Source organism: Larus michahellis, chromosome 11, assembly GCF_964199755.1.
Source record: "Larus michahellis chromosome 11, bLarMic1.1, whole genome shotgun sequence".
NCBI classification, from domain to species: domain Eukaryota; kingdom Metazoa; phylum Chordata; class Aves; order Charadriiformes; family Laridae; genus Larus; species Larus michahellis.
Genome location: NC_133906.1, coordinates 675,413 through 695,620, shown reverse-complemented (window position 1 = coordinate 695,620; position 20,208 = coordinate 675,413). Strand labels below are relative to the sequence as shown.

General features: G+C 57.3%; 2 protein-coding genes across 4 annotated transcripts in view; one reads left to right on the top strand and one right to left on the bottom strand.

The window, feature by feature from the left end:
• CYSTM1 (cysteine rich transmembrane module containing 1) overlaps nt 1–4,837 on the top strand; it is a 28,970-nt gene extending 24,133 nt beyond the window's left edge. For all 3 annotated transcript variants that reach the window (XM_074604083.1, XM_074604084.1, XM_074604082.1), the window contains one exon: nt 4,386–4,837. In XM_074604083.1, coding sequence (XP_074460184.1) covers nt 4,386–4,492 — 107 coding nt within the window. In that variant the 3' untranslated portion in view covers nt 4,493–4,837. The remainder of the gene's footprint in view (nt 1–4,385) is intronic.
• Nucleotides 4,838–8,082: 3,245 nt separating this feature from the next.
• PFDN1 (prefoldin subunit 1) overlaps nt 8,083–20,208 on the bottom strand; it is a 35,209-nt gene continuing 23,083 nt past the window's right edge. Inside the window, exon 4 of the mRNA XM_074603650.1 lies at nt 8,083–8,302. Coding sequence (XP_074459751.1) covers nt 8,219–8,302 — 84 coding nt within the window. The 3' untranslated portion in view covers nt 8,083–8,218. The remainder of the gene's footprint in view (nt 8,303–20,208) is intronic.

Sequence of the window (20,208 nt, the reverse complement as noted above, 5' to 3'; positions counted from 1 at the left end):
CTAATGAAGTCGCCAGTAAGGCTCGAATTATCTTGGAGGCATTTAGGCTTCTGACAAGAAGCAGAGAAAACCAGCACTTCCCTTAATTGATGTGTTTTGGGTTGGGGTTTTGCTGGCAAAGCTCTTCCAGTAGAAAACCTGATCTCTGTTAACGGAAAGCTGCTGGTTGAAGTGAGTTGGGAAGCCATGGGGTGGCTTTGCATCAGTAACGTGCTGTGCAAGACTTCCAAAGGGATTTTCAGAGGTTTGGGTAAGGTGCCTAGGGTTTTGCTATGCTGTCTCTCACTGGGCTGCTTACAGGGGATCCTCCACATTTAAAATAGCGCTATTGCATAGGCTGGGAAGAGCGAATAAAGGTGCTACCACACGCTCTTGGTTTCCTTGGGTCCTTCTCTCGCTGTGTTAGTGCTTTGAGGCTGATGATCAGTTGTGCAGTGTCCAGAATGAGAGGACTGGAATAGGATGTCTCCAGCCTAAGGAGAGGCTTGGCCTTCCTTTGAACTGTTGTTTATCCTGTGCATTTTGGCAGCTGTAAGTGAATAAGATGGAGAGCTGTTCTGCTCTTGTCCTCTCCTGTATAACGCCCACACCCAACTGCTTGATGAGAAAAGCTTTTCAGCTTTAATGCTGCATGACTGCGTTTAAAGTTTCTCAGGTAATTTGTCTGGTGACAGCAACAGAGCTACAACTTCTGAAGCATTGATGAAGCTTCAAAGAAAGCGATCATTGAACTCAGACTCTAAGGTGGGTTGGTTTTATTTAGTAGAGTATTGCCCGGATGCTCTCGAAGACTGAAAACTTGCAGTGGCGGCTGTGTTTCCTCTCAAACCACAGCAGCAGCTGACACCAGCTCCTGTGAGCCGGGCGTGCTTGAGAGCTGCCCTCTTGGGACTTGTGCTCCCTCTGGGAGAGAAACTGCAGTGGGAGGCGACAACTTCTCAAATGTGTATTTCAACTGGTCTCCTCTGGGGCTTTCCTTGAATGTGGAAGGTGAATGGATTCGGTAAAGTACCGTAACCCCCTGCATGGGGAAAAATGCAGCTTTTTCTCAGAGCGTTTCTGCAGGAAACGTGCCACAATATAGTTGTGCCACAATGTGCTGCTGGCTTAAATGACCTCTGGCTTTTAGCAGAAGAGAGTGCAAGGACCTGGTCTCTTTCCAGTGCTGTTTCACTGTTTCTAACAGAAAGGCCACGATGAGTCCCGGAAAGGTCTCGACATGGCTGCTGTCCCTTCTTCTGTCCCAGTTGTGCCTGTGTATCAGCCAGTTCAGTGCAGGCCTCTCTGGCCCAAGCTGCCAGCAGCAGTGCCGCGCCGGCCGCTGAAGGTGCTGCTGGCAGGGGAGGAGCGATGCCGGTGGCCACTGTGACCCACGTGTGATGAGAGGCACCATGCGACGGGAGCGGCCGCGTGGTAGAAGTGCCGCTCTCCCATTGCACAGGCCCAGATTTGGAACAGCTGTTTTGTTGAATATTTCAGCAAGTGTTTCATAACAGCACTTTATACAGCTTTGTCAGCGTGTCCTCAACGCTTGGCTGTAGCTTAAAACTTCTAATGGATTAATCATTCATACTTCAGGCAAACTCTTCTCCTGTGCCTGCAGTCGTGGACAGCTTGCTATAAATTGCGCGGGGCAGCATCCATTTCAGCTCTGCTTTGGGGTAGGGAAGGTTCCACAGGCCCATCCTCCAGCAGGGTACAGAGTTAGGCTCAATTGCACTGACTTCCTTGCAAGTCGCCAACTAACCAGTTGGTGTGCTATGATGGAGGACTTGTCAATGTTCGTCTGTCACTTGATAGCTCGCTTCTTCTGCGTGCCCCAGCATTGTTCCTTGGTAGTTTAGAGCTACCAGAAAGTAACGTTGCTTTAACTCTGGCAGTAAAGGGGAGCAGTGTTAGAGCTCTTCCCTGCACGGTGCCTCTGCTGCGGCTACAGATGTGGCCACCTTCAGCCAGGGTGAAGATGGGCTTGACTGGGGTGGCCAAAACTTGTAACTGCCCCCCAGCCTGTGGTTTGCACTGCAGTGACGTGGCCTCCTCTGGTCAGCAGGTAGCGGCTGGAGGCCAGCTAGGGCTGCCTGCACTGGGTGGGACGCGCCAGACCCTAGTGCTGACGGGAGAGGGTGTTGTCAGCGTGGGAGCTTGGTCCGTTTTGGCCGCTCCAGCAAGGGAGCCGAGAGTATGTGAGGCACCCCCAGAGCATTGTAACCGTTACGCTGCCCCCCAGATTTGGGAGCGTCATGCGCTGCAGAGCTTTTTTTGGGGCAGGGAAGGGGCATCATGTTCCTCTGGGTTTCACTCAGCCTGAAGCTGCAAGGACTTTGCTCTGGAGCAGGTTCTGCGGTATCTGTTCTCACCGGTGTTTTCCAGAGGTCAGAGTCGCCCTGCTGCCTCCAAGGAACCAGTGCCCCCCCCCCCCAAACATCCTCCCAGACCCCTTTTGCTGTGCAGATCTCTGGATGTCTCAAGGCACTGGGGCACAGTTTTGGGTATGGCAGTGCTCTGTCAGTGGCAATCCAGCCCTCCATGGCACCGAAGCAGGACAGCTTTGAATGGCACCTTGCAGATGGTTAGAAACGAGAGCTGCTCAGGGCTCCAGCGCAGGGAGCTGGTTTGGGAGCTTCCTGAGCAGCCACGGGAAAAGCACGCCAGTGCCTCCTTCAGTCCTCGCAAGCTGAACTTGTCGCGCACAGCCCTGCCCTTCCCGCACCGCTGGGTCGTGCGACTGGCTTCACACGAAGGCGTCGTGCGGCACCAGGGCTCACTTCTCTCGTCGTGGCTCGGTGTGTTAAGCCAGACGGAAGGGCAGCTCTGTCTGCTGCAGGGGAGAACGCTGCTCGGCCGAGGAGGGTGAACGATCAAATGTCAGGGCGTCCGGCTGCCCCCAGCGGTGCTGCTTGGGGAAGGAAAGTGAAACGGCGTGGGCAGCTCTGCTAAGCCAGCTTCTTCGCTGGGCAGCAGGGCACAGCGCCCTTCTTTCCTGCTGCTGTGCCGTTGGTGACCGCGATAGCCCACTGCTCCGGGGACCCGACCGGCCGCTTGATGACAGCTTGCGCCGCACGGAGGTGTATGGGAGCCAGTGGGCCTGGGTCATCTCACCAGGGAGCACAGGCAGCGAAGGGAAAGCTGGTGATACAGTGCTGTCAGACACTCTCAAGTCTTCGTGCTTTTGAACGTGAAGCCTTTGCAAGTCTTTCGTGCATGGTTCTGAGCGCAGTCTGGGGCTGTGGGCAGGTAGGAGGGGCCTGACCAGAGTCCGTGAACGGGACGGGTCTGTGGTCCGCCCTGTGGAAGGGATGGAATAGGCTCTCTTGGATTGCAGGAGGCGGCCAGGGCGCTGGGCTCACAACGTCACTGACCTTGTTCTGCGCTCCTTGCTGGTGGGGCGGTGCTGCTGGCCCTGGCCGCGGGTTGTGGGGAGGGGGTCGTGCAGCCTCCCCCACCCCTGCGGCCACTGCCCCACAGCCCGCAGCACCCCGGGCTGTGCGTGGGAGCCAGGTTTCCACCAGGCCCCCGTCTGCTCCCGCTTGGAGGCGCCTGCTCTGGTTCTGCAAGGGCAGGTGGGGCCAGCAGCTCCTGGGGGAGGAGAGCATGTGGCACCTCTCCTGCTCCGGCACAGCCTGTCACAGCACTGCAGCACGCTGCCACCTCCTTCTGGGGTTGTCTGGAGAAGAGATGTGCTTCCACCCCGACGGTCCTGGAGCAAGGGAATGTCACCACACGCTGTGAGCGAATGCTCCCAGGCAACTGCGGCACCTTGGAGGGGAGGATGGGCAGTGGTGCCGGGCAGTGGCCGGTGCAGCACACATCATCCTCCACCCATTTTTCTTGAGAAAACTGAAGGAACGAAGGGGTAAAAACGTTTTTCTGAGCACAAAGCACACTGTGGCATGATGGCATGAGCTGTCTCCTGCCCAGGCCTCTGCCTGCCAACAGCCACGCGACTGAAAGCACGGGCTGCCTGCCTGGGTCACAACAAACAGACCCGAGAAAGCTTGAAGGAAGGAAACTGCTGCAGTTCTGGGTGTGACAGCCTGCGCTCGGTGAGGGGGAGCCAGAGGGCAGTGGGGCAGGCAGGGAAGCGCTGGCGCTCCTGGGGGGCAGCTCACTTGGGGCAGGGGCTGTCCAGGCTGAGCCTGTTTTCTGGTTCAATAACTGTACGTGGCATAACAGGAGCCTGGTCCTGGCTGACCTGCACCAGCTGCTTGTGTCGAGGCCGTGCCTGGCATCGGCTGCGGGAAGAAGTGCTTCCCACCCGGGGACCCTTCCGGCCCGAGGGCTGCTGCGGTGACAGGAGGGGGCCGGGGCCGGCAGACAGGGTTGGTTGGACGCCGCAGGCGTTCTTGCGCCTCTCTCTGACTGACTGAGCTCTCCTGTCCCCGCAGTGTACGTCGTGGAGGAGCGGCGGAGGGACGACACGGGCGAGAGCGCCTGCCTGACGGCGTGCTGGACCGCGCTTTGCTGCTGCTGCCTGTGGGACATGCTGACCTGACTCTGCTGCAGCCGCCTCCCGTACCTCACCGAGTGCTATGCAGGCTCCCCACTCCTCTCCTGACTTCTTTCTGTTACTGTAATCAACGCTCTGCTTTGCACAGCCACGAGTTCCCGTCTGTCAGTCCTAGCGCCTTGTCGGGGTGGGGGGTGCACTCCTTTATTTTAGTAAAGGAAAAAAATCCCTTTTTAATGTTTCTAAGACTTTTGTTGTAACTTTGAAGAATGTGCTAATGGTATATTTCAGCCAAAGGCATTCTGATGAAATGTATATTTATCAGTTGAAATTTTCCTAGTCCTAGAAATGAAGACATACGCAATAATTAAAGGCAACCGTTGATTTTTCTTTGGTAGGGCCTGACTGTTTCAATAAATCTGGCCCATAGAGGGTGTGCGTCCCCCGTCACTGTCTGTTCTCAGCCTCCCGCCTGCGCTGACTCTGCAGCAACCATGGTCTTGGCTTTGAGCAGCTTCGCTGCAGAAGTTCGTACCTCCACGCCTGGCGGAGGCCTGGGCTGGGGGGGTCTGGCCCTGCTGTCAGCAGCATCTGGGGGATTTTCTGCAGCAACCTGGTGCCCTGAGAGCCCCGTGAGACCCGCGGGGCTGGGGAGGGCAGAGCACCTGTGTCCGACCCCACCACTGCCCTCGCCCTGCGCACAGCAGCTCAGGCGGGTTTTCGTCCCTCTGCTTACTCAGGGCTGGACGTGCGGGTCCCCTTCTGGGACGGCAGAGAGCCGGGTGAAGTGCGTGCTGAGCTGCTGTGTGTGTGCCAGCAGCCCCTGGGGGAGTTCGGGTCCCACTCAGGGGTTCTGAGCCGTGGTTCATCATCCCCCTGAGATCCATCATCAGCCCCTGAGACCTGGCAGCAGGTGCCAGGAGAGGGAAGGGTGGCCCAAGCTAAAGGAGGGTTGTGCGTTTTCTGCACCCTAAGGCTCTGCTCCCTCGCTCCTGCAGGGGCCCGGGGCTGGCATCCAGGCCTGAAGGAACCCACGTAGGGACAGGGCTTAGCTGCCAACTGCATGGCAGGGCCGTGGGTGCCACGAGGCTTGCTCAGGCCTCACAAGGCACCTCAGTGGGTTCCTCTGCGCTTTAGTGTCTGGGAGTTCCCTCCTGAGCGGGTGTCTGCCGCCTCTGGCACAGCCCAGCACTCTGTACACCTCCGCTTGGGTCTTAGAAATGCAGTTTTGGGGCTCTGGTCTGGAGCAAGACAATTCGATTTGGGTTGGTGAGGGTCCCGGAGCCTTCCCTTCGAGCCCCCCAAGCAGGCTGCAGCGCTAAGCTCAGCTCTGCTGCCAGAGGCTCCCTGCCCTGGGAACAGTCACTGTCACCTTTGCGGTCACTCTGTCACCTCCCCGGCAGCTCGGCAGCCATCGGGGCTCAGCAGGGTGGTCCCTGGCTCACCCCGCCTTGGCAGGGGGTTAAAAGTGGAGCGTTGAGCTGCCCTGCGCCCATGCCACTGCCTGCACCCTCCCTCCAGCCCCCCCCCAGTCCTGGCGCGGTGGTCAGCCCACCCCACCTGTCCTTGGCTGCTCCCCAGAAATGGCCTCGCCAGGCACAAGGAAAGCCCCTGGCCCTGTGCGGTCACCCCAGCCACGGGCTGGTTCTTGCCCTGCCTCAGGCAGGAGCTGGTCTGGAGCCATTCCCCCCCCAGCCCCCAGCGTGGGAAGAAGGGGTGTGGAGTCGCGTTTGCTGTTCTCTGCCTCCTGCTCCGGCAGGTGCCTGCACCACGAACGCCAACCAAGCGGCTCTGGGCCTGGGCTGATGTGGCTGCAGCAGCACACACCCTGCACCCCACACCCCCCCCCGCCACGCCACAGTGCCTGGGGACGCCACAGCGCCCACGCTCCACCTGGAAGGGCTGCTGTGGGGGCCAGCCACCCCACACCATGCAAGAGGGCAGCTTGGCTGCCTGGGACTATGGGGCACAGAAACTGGGCTGGGGGTGCTGGAGAAGAGAGGACTCCACCTGCCCCCCGCCGCGCGGTGAGACTGGACACCGCCTGTCCCTGTGCCAGCACTGGAGCGGGGCAGGGGGTGACGCTCAGCCCAGCCCAGTGCAAGGCAGCCCCTGCAGCGGGGAGTCCCTGCCCCCTGAGCCCAGCTGTGGGCTGACCCACCCGGCCCCAGGACCAAAACCGGGGGGGTTGGGGACAGGATGGGACGGGGATGGGAATGGGGACATGGGACACCTGGTCTGGGTGTCCCCACCCCTGCTGGGTGCTGCCAAGCGTGGCAGCTGGCGTAGGCCAGCCAGCACCGGAGCTAAGGCTGGGCAGCAGCAGAGGTGAGGCTGGTGGGCAGGTATGGGCTGAAGCAGCTCTGCACACCCACATGGACGCTCAGAGACCCAGTGAGGGGCAGGGGGGAGCCCACGTAACCCCCAGCCAGGCGCCTCCCAGACCCATCACAGGGACTGTCAGTGCCCCAGAGGCCCAGCCACGAGCCCGGAGGATCCCATGGGCACAATGGCAGGCAGGAACCCAACCCAAGGACACCAGAGCACCTTGTCCAGGGCCCTTCCCAGAGAGCTTCTGCCCCGTGCCCGGGCTGTGCCCTCTCCCCTGCGTGACCCAGCGCAGCTCTCCGGAGCACCTTTTGGAATAAGGGGTTGACGTCTGGTGTGGGACACCGCAGGGAAAAGCTGTTTGGGATTGCACAGGACTTGCTATGGGATGTTTAGTGGAGGTGCAGACAGAGGTGCAGGTGATTTTGGCTGGAACAAGTATGAAAAAGTAGCGAGGGATGGGGCTGAAAGGACCATCGGGTGTTAACGCCCAGCTGGTGGGTACGCTTGCCCAGAGCCTGGGCAGCGCAGTCCGTCCAATCTCAGTAAATTGCATTTAAACTCTGTCCTGGGTGAGGGCTCCCTACCGAACGCGCATGTGCGTGTGCGTGACTGCAGCCAGCGTGTGATCACAGGCAAAGGCGCAGCCAGCGAGGAGGTGACGTGGCCGGGAGCCGGTGGGGGGGGAAGCAGGTGGCAAAGGGCCAGCCCAGAGCGTTGACGGCACCCCTGTATCTATGGGGCAGGAGCGTACGGGGTCAGCAATGGCACCTGGAAAGTCCTGCCCAGCAGGAGAGGAGACGTCCCTGAAGGCTGCATTTCAGAGAAGCACCGACGCCAGGAGCAGGCGCGGGACGAGGCCGGGCTGGTGCACTGCGAGCACGAAGCACAGGGTGGCACTGGCCCGCCATGAGCTCACTGCCGTGCTGGGGCTCTGCCAGGCCTGTGTGTACAAGGAGGGAACCAGGGCCCCTCACGGCTGAGGCAGAATAAATGACCACCCATCGCGGACCTGACGGTGCCCGTGATGGCCAGCCCTGCTCTGCCCGGCCCTGCCAGCTGCCCTTTTCCCCCGCCGCAGTTTCACCAGCCCCACTCCGGCAGAGCGAAGGAGCAAACCTTCCCCGGTGCCCAGCGCGGAGGAACACGCAGCATCTTTCCCGGGGGGGTGGGAGGGGAGGGCTACGGCTGCTTTAAAGTGAAGCAGGATTCCCCAGAAGGCCCCCACCCCAAATCCCACCCCTGCCTCCTTTCTCTGTCGAATCCCTGCAGGGCACTCGAAACACCGACGGGCAGTAGAAACGAGCTCAGGCTTCGCAGTGAATTTTATTGAAACTGTCAGAGAACGGAGGTCGCGCGGCATGGCAGCGGCGAGCAGCACACAGGCAGAGCTGCCCAAAACCACCCAGAAGGTGTCACGGGAGGCCAGGGGGAGCCACACGGCTACTGCGCCCTTCGGGCCATCAGCATTTCCCGGATGTTATCTTCTGCTTCCTTCACGCTCCGCTCCAGGTACGACTTCTTCTGCTGCAAGGCAGAAAACCCAAAGGAGAGTTAAGGTCCCCCCCGGCACTGACGGCACGCGCCCCGGTGCTGGGGCCGAGAGCCACCCAGGGCAGAGCTGAAGCAGCCTGGCTGAGGGCAAGTACCGCCCCACGGCTCTCCCGAAGCGAGGGCAGCAGTCATTCCCTTCCAGAGGCACCTTGGAAGCGTTAATATTTAGCCTGGGCAACATTTACAGAGGCTTTGAATTTTGCTCCCTCTGAAACCTTCTCCTCAGCGCTGGCAGGGCCGCTGCAGCAGCGGAGCCGCACAAAGTCGAGTCATGAACTGTAGCAAGGAAGGAAAAGGAAATCAGATCCTGTAACGCTTGGAGCCTGGAGGGGGAATGAACACGCTGAGGCCTCCTCATGGAGACAACAGCAAAAATCCTTTCACACGTGGGTGAAAAAGGCTCTTTTTTCCAGCTGGGCCAGTTTTCTAAACCCAGACCCTCCTTTCTATCAGAAATTCCCTGGCATCATCACCAAATACGTGTGTTTTCTTAATCATCTTTAATTAGGCTAGGCTTGGCTGGGAAGCAGCCTGAAGCTCTGCATCCGAAGATAGGAATTCGGCATGCGGCGTTTTTTCCTGCTAGTCTGGGTGCTCCTAGGTGACTGGAAAAATCAGTGCTTGGCTCTTTTGACTATTTTCTCTGTGTTTCCAAACAACAGCCACAACAGTCTCGGGTGGACGCCAGGCCTGCGGAAGGCACTGGGGTGAGCGCAGGCTGCCCTGCGGCGCAGCAGGCGGAGCACCGCTCCAAATGCAGTTTCGGGAGGGGCTGGGGGGGGGCCCTTGGTGAGGGTCCCCAGGGCTGGGCCTGCGGAAGGCCGTGGGGGGAGCCCCCGGGGACTCCACGGGTGGGACCCGCTGCACACTGGCGCGGGGCTTGCTGTCCTCACAAGGTCCCCTTCTCAGCGAAGCCCGCTGGGGACCGCTGCGGCACAACGCTCCCGCTCCCCCCTCCCCCGGTGGTTACAGCCACCCGCCGAGCACCTTCCCCTGGGCCTGGAGAGCGCCACAGAGCTCGGGCTCCGGGCCAAGCCAATAAATGGCTTGGCCAATAAATAAGCATTGGCAGGATTATTATGAAATTACAGGAGCTCAGGCCTCAGCCTGGAGCATCCTGCCCTGGGCTCCACCAACCGCTCCCCCGGCCCCAGGCAGAGGAGCCCAATACGGCCTGAACGACTTCCAAAGCCCACGGTGAAAGGGGCACAGCCAAGGTCCTCAGCACCACTCAGCCGCGCGGGGGGCGCTGGCGGAAAGGCTGAAAACACCCGCTGCTCTGGGGCGCTCCCCCAGCTGCCGTCTGGCCGGAGCAGAGCAGCACCCCTGGGCGCAGAGGCAGCAAAAGCACATGCTGTCCTCCAGTGAGCAGCACCCCCGCTGCGGGGGGACGGCCCGAGGGGCTGCGTGTGAGCCCGGCACCTGGCCACCACCGCTGCCAGCTGGCAACAAGCTCCCCTGCCAAGCCTCCCCCTGACTCTCCTGCGAGGCCGTGGGGAGCCGGGACCCATAACGCTGAAAGAAAACTGATTAGCACACGGGACAGCCCCGCGGCCGCCACCCCCCCTCCGTCCCCTCGCAGCAGACCTGCAGTGACACTTCCGTGCACCCAGCTGAAACGCCCGCGCCGTGAGGACGCCTCTTCCAGCCCCGTTTCTAAATACGAAAGGGCTTTTATTTGAACAGTAAAGGTTGTTAGCGACAGCGAGGGCCGTGGCATGGCAAAGGGCTCCCGGTCCCCCTCACGCGGTCCCAGGCACGTGGGAGCCCTCTCACTTGCAAGAGCTGCTTTTCAGGAAACCGCTGGGAGAGGAGACGCAGCGCGGGTTGGTTCCTCCTGCCAATGGCTCGCTGACACCCGAGCAGGACTTCTGCCACCGCCGCGCCACTCTCACGCTGCCCGGACAGACGCCGAGGGATTTCACATCCAAGGAAGCGAATCTGAAGGCTTGTGAGGGGAGACAGGTCCCGGAAAACCTGCGTGGGTCTGAGCTCCACCGCACTCCGCTCACCGGAGGAGAGGGGCAGAGCCGGCTTCTGCACACTCGTTTATTACGAAAACATTTTAAGGCAATTTGATTAGCCTATGAAACGGTTGTAGCTTTCTGTCCTCTCCCCTCCCCCTTGTGCCCACCAGGCAGCGGAGGCATTCCCGGAGAGCCGCTCTCCGCAGGCAGGCTGCTCCCAGCAGCGGCGCCGGCAGAGCCAGGCCCTGCCGCCACGCAGGGACCCCACGTGCAGCCAGGAGCCGGCAGTCTGCGCACGACAGCTCTCTCCTGGCACAGCGGGATTTCAAACCTCCCCTGCCAGGAAGCCATGCTGGAGACCATTCGGAGCCCGCTTTTCCGAGGACGAGGGACCCTGAGCGCCAAGGCGGGCGTCCATGTGGCCCACGTGGAGCCGCGCTTGCCCGCTCCTGCGCAGGGGCGTGCTCTGCCCTCCCCGGGGGAGCAGTGGGGCCGGAGCTACGCAGCCCAGGGCAAAGGGCCATGGTTTAACACCAGTTCCTTACTCCAACACCACCTGCAGTCCCGGGCAGGTGAGGCTTCAGGGAATTTCTATTACCCTCAGCCACTCTCCTCAGGCAGTTTCTGGGGCAAGATCTGGGCTGGTCCCGACGCTTTTTACTCCTACCTTCCGAAAGCAGCCTCATCCCCGGGCTCAAGCAGCATCCATTGAGCTGGGGGATGAGGATCCCATCAAGGGAAACCCCGCACTAGCAGCTGGGGGGGGCTGCAAGCTTCCCAAGCCCTCCTGCAGGCGGGCAGCACGGAGCCAGCGCGGCAGCTGGCTCCCATCTGACCAACAGCCCGAATGGAGGAGCAGACAGACGGTCACTGTGTTTTCCAAGACACGAGGTGTTCCTTCCCAAAGAGCCGTGGCCTGGTTTCTGCTTCGTTAATCACAGGAGAAAGAGCGGGAGCTTGCATGCAAACCCCTCCTCACCATGATTACTGGGGTCTAGACAGGAAACTCCGTCTCTGCCTGGTGCGCCGTGCCAGGGAGCAGCGCTGTGAGCAAGCCGGCTGACACACGCTGCCTACTCCCAGAGACGGTCTGGCAGCACAGCTCTGAACTCACCCTGGAGGCTGTGCCGGTCCAGCCAGATCTGCCAGGCTGGTGGGACCTGCTCCCCTTGGGAGGAACACTACCCAAGCCTTCCAAACCCCACCTCCAAGCTTCCCTGAACTCACAGGCTTTCATTGGCGCTCGGTGTTGACTTGCAGCCCTAGTTAACCCTACATCCTCTGACCCCACGTTCTGGGCCAGCCTGTGCCTGCTAGGTTTTGGCCCATCACCCCATTAGCTCCATAGATTTTCCTGTGAAGGCGCGTTTGCCGCTCCAAGTGTTAATTCTCAGTTGCCGTGCCAAGACAAGCGCAGCTAGAAGCAAATTTCCAGTGCAATACCAGAACTGTGCTGCTGAGTTTGGTCCCTCATGAAAGCCAAGGCTGCTACTGCCTGCAGCCTCTGATATTACTTTTAACACAAGTTAAGTCCAGTGCTGGCCAGTCAGGAGCCCAACGGGACGTGGCAGCACACTGGCCCTGCGTGGCAAGCCACTGACTTTAGAGGCCGCACAACCTACGAGCCCCTGCCCGCTCCCCACACCCGCGGTGCCATAAGCTGATCCCGCTCCCCCACCCAGCAGCTCCCACGGGCCTCTGGCCAGACGAGGCGATTACCCCAACCAGCGGGAGACATGGCCACTGCCTGAGTCACGGAGTCTCGGGGTAGGACCGAGAAAGGAGACTTGCTTCGGGAAGGTGATGGGGCAAAGGTGACACATGCCACTCAGCTCCCAGAAAAGCCCAAACTCAACGGCTTACAAACGGGGCCGCATGCTGCAGCGAGGACGGGCAGTGAGTGCCACGAGGTGCCGGCGGCTGCCCAGCAGTTACGCAAGGAGCGCGGGGAGGCGGGGAAGGAGGAAATGCAGACAGGACGGCGGGAAGAGGCTGGTCTGTCAGCCGGTGTCTCCGGCTGCAGCGAGGGACCGGTTCCTCCTTCGGGTTCACGATTGCCACATCCACTTGCTAGAGATTTATTTACCACACTGCAAAATACGATTCTTAATAAACTTACTTAAGAGGCACAGCTTCCGAACACCCACTTGGCTGGGGCAGCGAGCACACCCTCCCCACCGGCCTCTGCCCCACTGCGGCTTTCGGAGGTTTCCGAAACATCACTTTGTTTCCCCGACCCACACACGGCGGCTCCCCCGCAGGGAGGTATGACCCGAGGTTGTGGGTCCTGGCAGCGTGCAAGAAGCCTCTCCGCCGCAGCAGCGAGGAAGGGGAGCCGGAGGCCGCCTTGAAGGAAGCGGGATTTGCAGCTCCAGCTTTCCAGGCAGGCAGCACGCTTCACACGCGCTCTGAAATCAAGCCAGCTGCCCTGCTCCAGCGCAGGATCAAGCTCTTGCCACCCTCACTCATTCCCGCCACAGGCCGCCCACCAGTTCTCATCCAAACCCTTATTTGCGGTGACAGCCCCTCGATCTCCTCCCGCCCCGCTCTGTCCCTGCGCAGGAAGGGCACTGCCACCTGCACCGGGGCGTGAGAACAACACACAGCTACCACGACAGGCTAGCAAGGTCTGCGCCACGCGCAGAACACGACAGGGTGCAAAAGTGCAGCAGATGCCCTCAAAAAGCCAGCGCAGTCAATGCCTCCCAGCCTGGAGTTTCACAATTCCTTTAAACTAATCCCGCTGCCAACAACAGTCACCGTCCCCAGCCAGGAAGGGCTGCAGCACTTGGGAGCAAAACAAACCACAGCCCTGATGATCTGTCTGAAAACTAGCCCCAAAGGAAATGTTCTCACCTAAATCTGCTTTCTGGAAGTAGGTTTGCCATGCTAATGGCTGCCTGGCACGGAGACGGAGGGCGAGAAGAGATTCCCAAGAAGTCTCCTTGGGGCAGCAGAGCCAAACCTACCAGCTGGAGCTGCCAGCACCTCCTGGGAGCTCTGAGGCTCCTCCTGCACATGGTGCCACCAAGCCTGGCCCTTGCTCTCCCCTCCCAGCTCTTGGGAGCCTTCCCCACTTCCAAGCCTTCCTGCAGCCTTCTGAAACCAGTTGCGTGGGGCAAGGGGCTAACCTGTGCCGGGCTTCAGTTTAGCTATGCAGAGTAAAAGCGCTGTCTCCCCTGCGACCAGAGACGCAGACGAAAATAGGACTGGCTGCTCATGCAGCCCCATCCGACAGGCAACGCGTGTCCGTCGCCCAGGAACCCTTCCCAGGAGGAGCCGCACGGCCTGGCAGGGAGGGGAGGGGAGGGCAGCTGCCTCGTGCGGGACCCCGTAACCCCAGCGAGGATGGGGGGGCTGCAACGCTGCTGCCAAGGTGCTCCGCTCTCAGGCAGCTGCAGGCAACGGCTCAGTGCGGCTGCTGCCAGCCCCCGCTGCCTCTTCGTTTCACCTGCGTAGGAAGCGCGAGCTCTTGGAAGCAGCAGCTTGACCGGTCCCAACCAGAGGCTACCTGCGTAGCCGTCCCCCACTGCGCTTGCTTCTTACCGACGTGCACAGGGGCAGCGAGCCTGTGCCCTGGCACTGGTGCTTATGGCAAGAGCAACGCCATAAATACTCGCCCCTGCCATCACCCCCTACCACGGCTCTCGCTGCACTTCACCCCTGCCACCGGCAGCACTTGCTCCCTGACCAGCTCTGTGCTATTTGCTGTTGGCAGCCTCTGCGGAAATACTAGATTTAATGCAAAGACAATTACAGTTCACGCCCCGAAGAAGAAAAGGAGTTGCGGTTAACAGACGTGGCCCGTGGCCTTTTGACACAGTGGGAAATCACCTCCTGCTCAAGCCTCCCACCTTCGTTCCCATTGCATCACACTGCTAGCGCGGCCGGTGCTTCGCTGGATGATGCATCCAGACCTTACATTCCTGGCAGATTAAAGAGCCAGCATCCACAGATTCCACAGCAAGAAAAAACTATTAATCAGCTCCTCTCGGACAGGCTTTCGATGATCAAAGCAACATACTTCTCCCAGCACTGTGATTCAGACACCTCTGCCTTTGCCGAGAGCCGGGCAGCCAGTGGCCAGACCCGCGCGCCTGCAGAGCCTTGTCTAGAGCTGGTGGTTCTGCGCAGCGTCTCACAGCGCGCACGCTCAGCTCCAAAAGCCAAAACAGCACTTCTGCTCTCAGCAGGACACCGATACACAGCAGCAACAGTTTATTCGTGCTGCATTACACCTCATGCTCACAGCTGAGTTTCCTGTTTCGAGCAGCGGTTTCTCATTCAACATCTACTCCTTTTGCTCTTCAAATTCCACTTCCCTCTCTTCACCTCAGCAAGAGAAAGAGAGCTTCAAACTCTGACCTGCACACCCAAACATGCTTAAACCCAAACAAAAATGTTACCATGGAAATTTAAGGATCTGGTATTGCAATGTGTTCTTATGTCAGCCTTTATTTATTTATTTATTTATTTAGAACTGGTTTTCTACAAGCTTGTTTTACATCCAACTTGTGAGGATGAAACAAGCTGGCAGGTTTCTTCCCAAAGAACACTTCCCTTCCCCACAGCCCACTTGGCTACCAGCCGCCAGATGCTGGCATCCCACTCTCACGCGGCTTTCGTCGAGGAATGCTGCAGAGTCTTCAGGCATGATGCAGCGCCTCAAACGGGAGTCCTGATACAGCTCATCTTGTGACATCGTCTCAATAAACCTGCTAGCTGAGAGTTTCTGTATCTCCCAAAGTTAACCCGGGTCATTTTTGGCATTCCTCGAGGGCTCTGTGTGCGCACTCTTTGGGAAAGTGATCAGCAGATCCTGAGACAGAGCTGGAAGCACACGCGTGTCTGGGGAAGGATCGTCCCTGTGAGGAAAGCAAGCCGTGCTGCCCGCACGCTGGGGGCCAGGCAGCAGCAGCAGCATGAGCTGCCCTCGCTCATGAGGCCACCGCTGCCTTTAGGGCGGCTGGAATTGTCCAGACCACCCTTGCCGGAGAACAGGACACCGAGCTGTCATCACACGCGCCGTGGGCAAGCGAAACATTTTGGTCAGCCTGAGATCCCAGAAGATGTGCGCCCAGGACGCGTACTCTGTTTAACGGGATTTCACTTGGAACCCATAAACCTGCAATAAAAAGAACCTGCAAAAAAGAACCTGCGATAGTGGGCACCGGCAATGGGGTGGGGTGGGTCAGCAGGCAGCCCCACGCCCCGAGGGGCGCACCCATCACTGCTCCTCACCCAGTGCAACCCTGTGGCGCATGTACACAGTCGGAATTGCCATACTACAGCAACCGCCAAATATTTAGATACACTTCAAGGCTTTCCAAGCAGAGTTATTGCTCTCAGGAAGTTGCCCAGAGTTTGCTCAAGAGCGAGCGAACTGCAATAGGAAGGGAGCCCAGCTGGTCTCTGATGACAGCTGCTGACAGAAGCATGATGATGCCATTTACCTAAGAGGAGAAATGATGATTCAGATCCCTGGGTTTTCCCTCAGCTATTCTTTCCAGAAGGTAACGGGGACCCTCGGTCACTTCAAACCCGTCTGGATTAGACTGAAGAAGAGAAGACACCAAGCACGCAAGGGCACCTGCCAAGTCAGGTGGAGATTTAGAAGCACCTGCTTAAAAAGCTGCTGGTGCAAACCCCCCTTCATCGTGTATAAATCCTACCTACAGCCCAGCCAGCGGGGCTTCCCCCATCCTTACCACGGCACCTTGAAACCCTGAGAAACACACTCTGAAAAAGCTGATTTGGAAAAGCACCTGCTGCTTCCCACCTTTGGTACCAAGGGAGACCACATTCGAGAGAAGGAGGGGCAGCAGAACAAGCATGGAAATGTGCCTGCAGAGCAGCCTTTCCGTCCCCAGGCCCCAGCCTGGCCGGGAGCACGCTGCACGTACCTGTTGTCTCAGCCACAGGACAGCACTGTCAGTAGAGGTGGTGACAGCTGCTCTCCGTGACCGGGAAATGACGGATTATTCCAGTGAACTCTTGCACCCTCGCCTGATGTTAACTACAACAAAAGCAAGCCGACTGGGAACCTTTCAGTAGGTGGCAGCAGAAATGTATTATCAACCTAGAGGATTCCTTTAGGGACACCCCTTCTTAGCAAAATCACCCATTTAGAGAGTTCTTAGAGGCACGCCACTTCAACTCAGATGCTGTACCTTAACCAGACTTGCGACAGCAGAGCCGGGTCAAACACAGAGAGGGACCTTGACAGGCTGGAGAGGAGGGCCCACATGAGCCTCAGGAAGCTCAACAAGGCCAAGTGCAAGGTCCTGCACGTGGGTCGGAGCAAGCCCAAGCACAAATACAGGTTGGGCAGAGAATGGATGGAGAGCAGCCCTGAAGAGAAGGACTTGGGGGTGTTGGTGGATGAGAAGCTCAACATGAGCCGGCAACGCACGCTGGCAGCCAAGAAAACCAACGGCATCCTGGGCTGCATCATAAGAAAAGTGGGCAGCAGGTTGAAGGAGGTGATTCCACCCCTCTGCTCTGCTCTGGCGAGACCCCACCTGGAGTGCTGTGTCCAGCTCTGGGGCCCCCAACATAAGGAGGACATGGACCTGTTGGAGCGGGTCCAAAGAAGGCCACGAAGACGATCCGAGGGCTGGAGCCCCTCTGCTGTGAGGACAGGCTGAGAGAGTTGGGGGGTTTCAGCCTGGAGGACAGAAGGCTCCGGGGAGACCTTAGAGCCCCTTCCAGTCCCTGAAGGGGCTCCAGGAAAGCTGGGGAGGGACGCTGGATCAGGGAGGGGAGCCATGGGACAAGGGGGAATGGTTTTAAACTGAAAGAGGGAGATTTAGATGAGATCTGAGGAGGAAATTCTTTGCTGTGAGGGTGGTGAGCCCCTGGCCCAGGCTGCCCAGAGAAGCTGTGGCTGCCCCATCCCTGGAGGGGTTCAAGGCCAGGTTGGACAGGGCTTGGAGCAACCTGGGCTGGTGGGAGGTGTCCCTGCCCGGGGCAGGGGGGTGGGAACGAGATGGCCTTTATGGTCCTTTCCAACCCAAACCATTCTGCGGTAACTTGTGAAGGGAAAACTCACCCAGATTCTGAAAATCCCCACATTTTGCTTCGGCGGAAATGTCCCTCACCAAACCGTCTCTTGCAAAATATGGTAAGTTCCCTAATTTGGTGCTTTGGTTTCTATGGTCCGGCAGAGCCGGTATGGCTCATCAGAATAACTCCTAGCGATATCACTTTTGCAAAATCATACCACACCTTTCATCTCTTGCAGTCCTGGCCAAACAAGGCCATTTTAAAAAGAAAAATTACTTTTATAAATTTCAAAGACTCGACAAATCAGCAAGGAAAAGATGATGTAAACTCCCAACTAACTGGCATCGCCCCCTAAGTCAGACACCCTTGAGCCCGGCTGCCTCGCAGGCAGAAAGCGGCCACATCCCCGCTAGGAACACATTTACAGACAGAGGAGAGGAGCGACCCGGGCAGCGGGGCCAGCAGGAAGTCGTGACGGCCTCCTCACATACCTGGCGAGCAAGGTGTGGCTTTACAAAGCTGACTCAGGGCTGGGTCAGGTCTCCCACATGCAGGAGCATGCTTTCTAAATAATCGTTTCCTGTTCTCCCCAGGCGAGATGAAGGAGATGGGGGCCGGACGGGAGGTTTATCGGGCACAGATAATCCCCCTCCCCAGAGCTGCTAGGCATAAAGGACAGCGAGGAGTGACTGCATGGGCCCGGTGACTAAGGCAGGGACAGCGGCACTGGTTTTGTGACTAACTATTACTCATGCAAGGAGGAATTTGGAGAGGGACCCGCATCCAGCTCGGCTCGTTGCTTTGGATACTTCTGCAGCCATAAGCACAAAGGAGAGCTTTGACAATGAATCAGACCCCGGTTTAAAATGACAAAGACAGACTTATCGACCAACTTTGTGTTAAAATGATTTCAGCGTAACCATAAAAGCAGCTTAATGCTAATCAGAGGAAACAAGCAACATTTGCAGACCCAGATGACTAAATGTAGGCTCCTGGACGGACAAAACCATTTAGAGACAGCAGCAGAAGTGTTTTTTTTTATTAATGCATTTCACTTTCCCTCGAATTACAAAGGAATGCGAGCATAGTGACAAAGTTTGCTTGAAAAGCTTTTTTCCATTAGATTTTTTTTTTTTTTTAAATCAGAGAAAACCCAAAACAGAATCCTAAAACGAGCTCAGGAAAACATTTATTTTGAAAGCATCTCTATAACTAGCTTCTAAAAGATTTAAAAGGAAGTAATCAACACCCATGTTAATTATTCTCCTGCTTTTAAAATCTACAATTATCCACTTAAAAATAAAGGTAGGAACAGTGAAAATAAAAGCGTCATCAAATTCCAGTTCTCCCTTCATGAAGCCTTTGCCCTCTCAGCTAGTTTGCGTGCTTACTTTGCAGTTTGCAGTGCAGGGAAGAATAACAAAGAATTACTAATTAAGCAGTTGCTTGCAAAAATCTGAAAGTTTGAAAACTTGTCACGGTGCACAATTGTTCCAAATGAAAGATCCAGCCTTGCAAACGCATAACCATCCACATGTGATGTTATAAATACACACCATTCCACCAAAATCAGCATCATCCACGATCACGCTTCACAAAAATGTGGCAAGACGCTACAAGTTTTTATAAGCCATCCCAGGTCTAAACCAGGTCCAAGACCCTTTCAGAAAGCCGGGAATCCCCTCTTAAATGTGATGATTTCTTCTTTCAGTGCCTCTAAGATTACAAAGTCATGTTTTGCAACCAGTGACTTGTGCACTATTTAACACAGGGCAAGCTTCTTACACAATTTCCAAAGCAGAGCATATTCTTATTTCATCTTTATCTAACAAATCTACCACAGGAATCAGAACCAGTATTTAAAACCATACACCTCCTTCCTTGTGATTACTGAATATATTTGTTCCCTTTTAAAGGTGCTAGCTCCACGCAATCAACTTTCATTTATCTGGGATGAGAGGTGATCCCACTTGGACAAAAGAGAAACAGCATGAAACACACGTTAAGTTAGGCTGTAAGAATACAATCCTTTTGCTATCCTCACTTTTGACAAATGACAATTAGATTGAGAGGCTTTAAACATAAAGAAAAAGTTAAGCCAGTGATTCATCACAGCCTTGAAAGCAAGGAATAACGCCTGTTATTCACGTTACCATCAGCAGAGTCAGTTTAGGGGACAGAAAGAACTACAGCAGCCTTAGCTATGTCCCAGTTCCTCCAGGATTTACCTTAAATTCGTATGGCCCCAGTCCAATGTCAGAAGGCTTCTGCATAAAGACGACTTGCTCTGGGGCTCTTCTCCCCAGGTCTGGGGCCCTCAACATAAGGAGGACATGGACCTGTTGGAGTGGGGCCAGAGGAGGCCACCAAGATGATCTGATGCCTGGAGCCCCTCTGCTGTGAGGACAGGCTGAGAGAGCTGGGGGGGTTCAGGCTGGAGAAGAGAAGGCTCCGGGGAGACCTCAGAGCCCCTTCCAGTCCCTAAAGGGGCTCCAGGAAAGCTGGGGAGGGACTCTGGATCAGGGAGGAGAGCCATGGGATGAGGGGGAAGGGTTTTAAACTGAAAGAGGGAGATTTAGATTAGATATTAGGAAGAAATTTTTCACTGTGGGCTGGTGAGCCCCTGGCCCAGGTTGCCCAGAGAAGCTGTGGCTGCCCCATCCCTGGAGGGGTTCAAGGCCAGGTTGGACGGGGCTTGGCGCAACCTGGGCTGGTGGGAGGTGTCCCTGCCCAGGGCAGGGGGTGGCACTGGGTGGGCTTTAAGGTCCCTTCCAACCCAAACCATTCTATGATTCTACGATAAAGAATGGGTTTGTCCTGATAGTGTTAGCTCCATGTCATTACACTCTCAACCTTCTCACCATTTTATTATTTTAAAGCCTATTTCTCTCATTGCTCAGACTATGT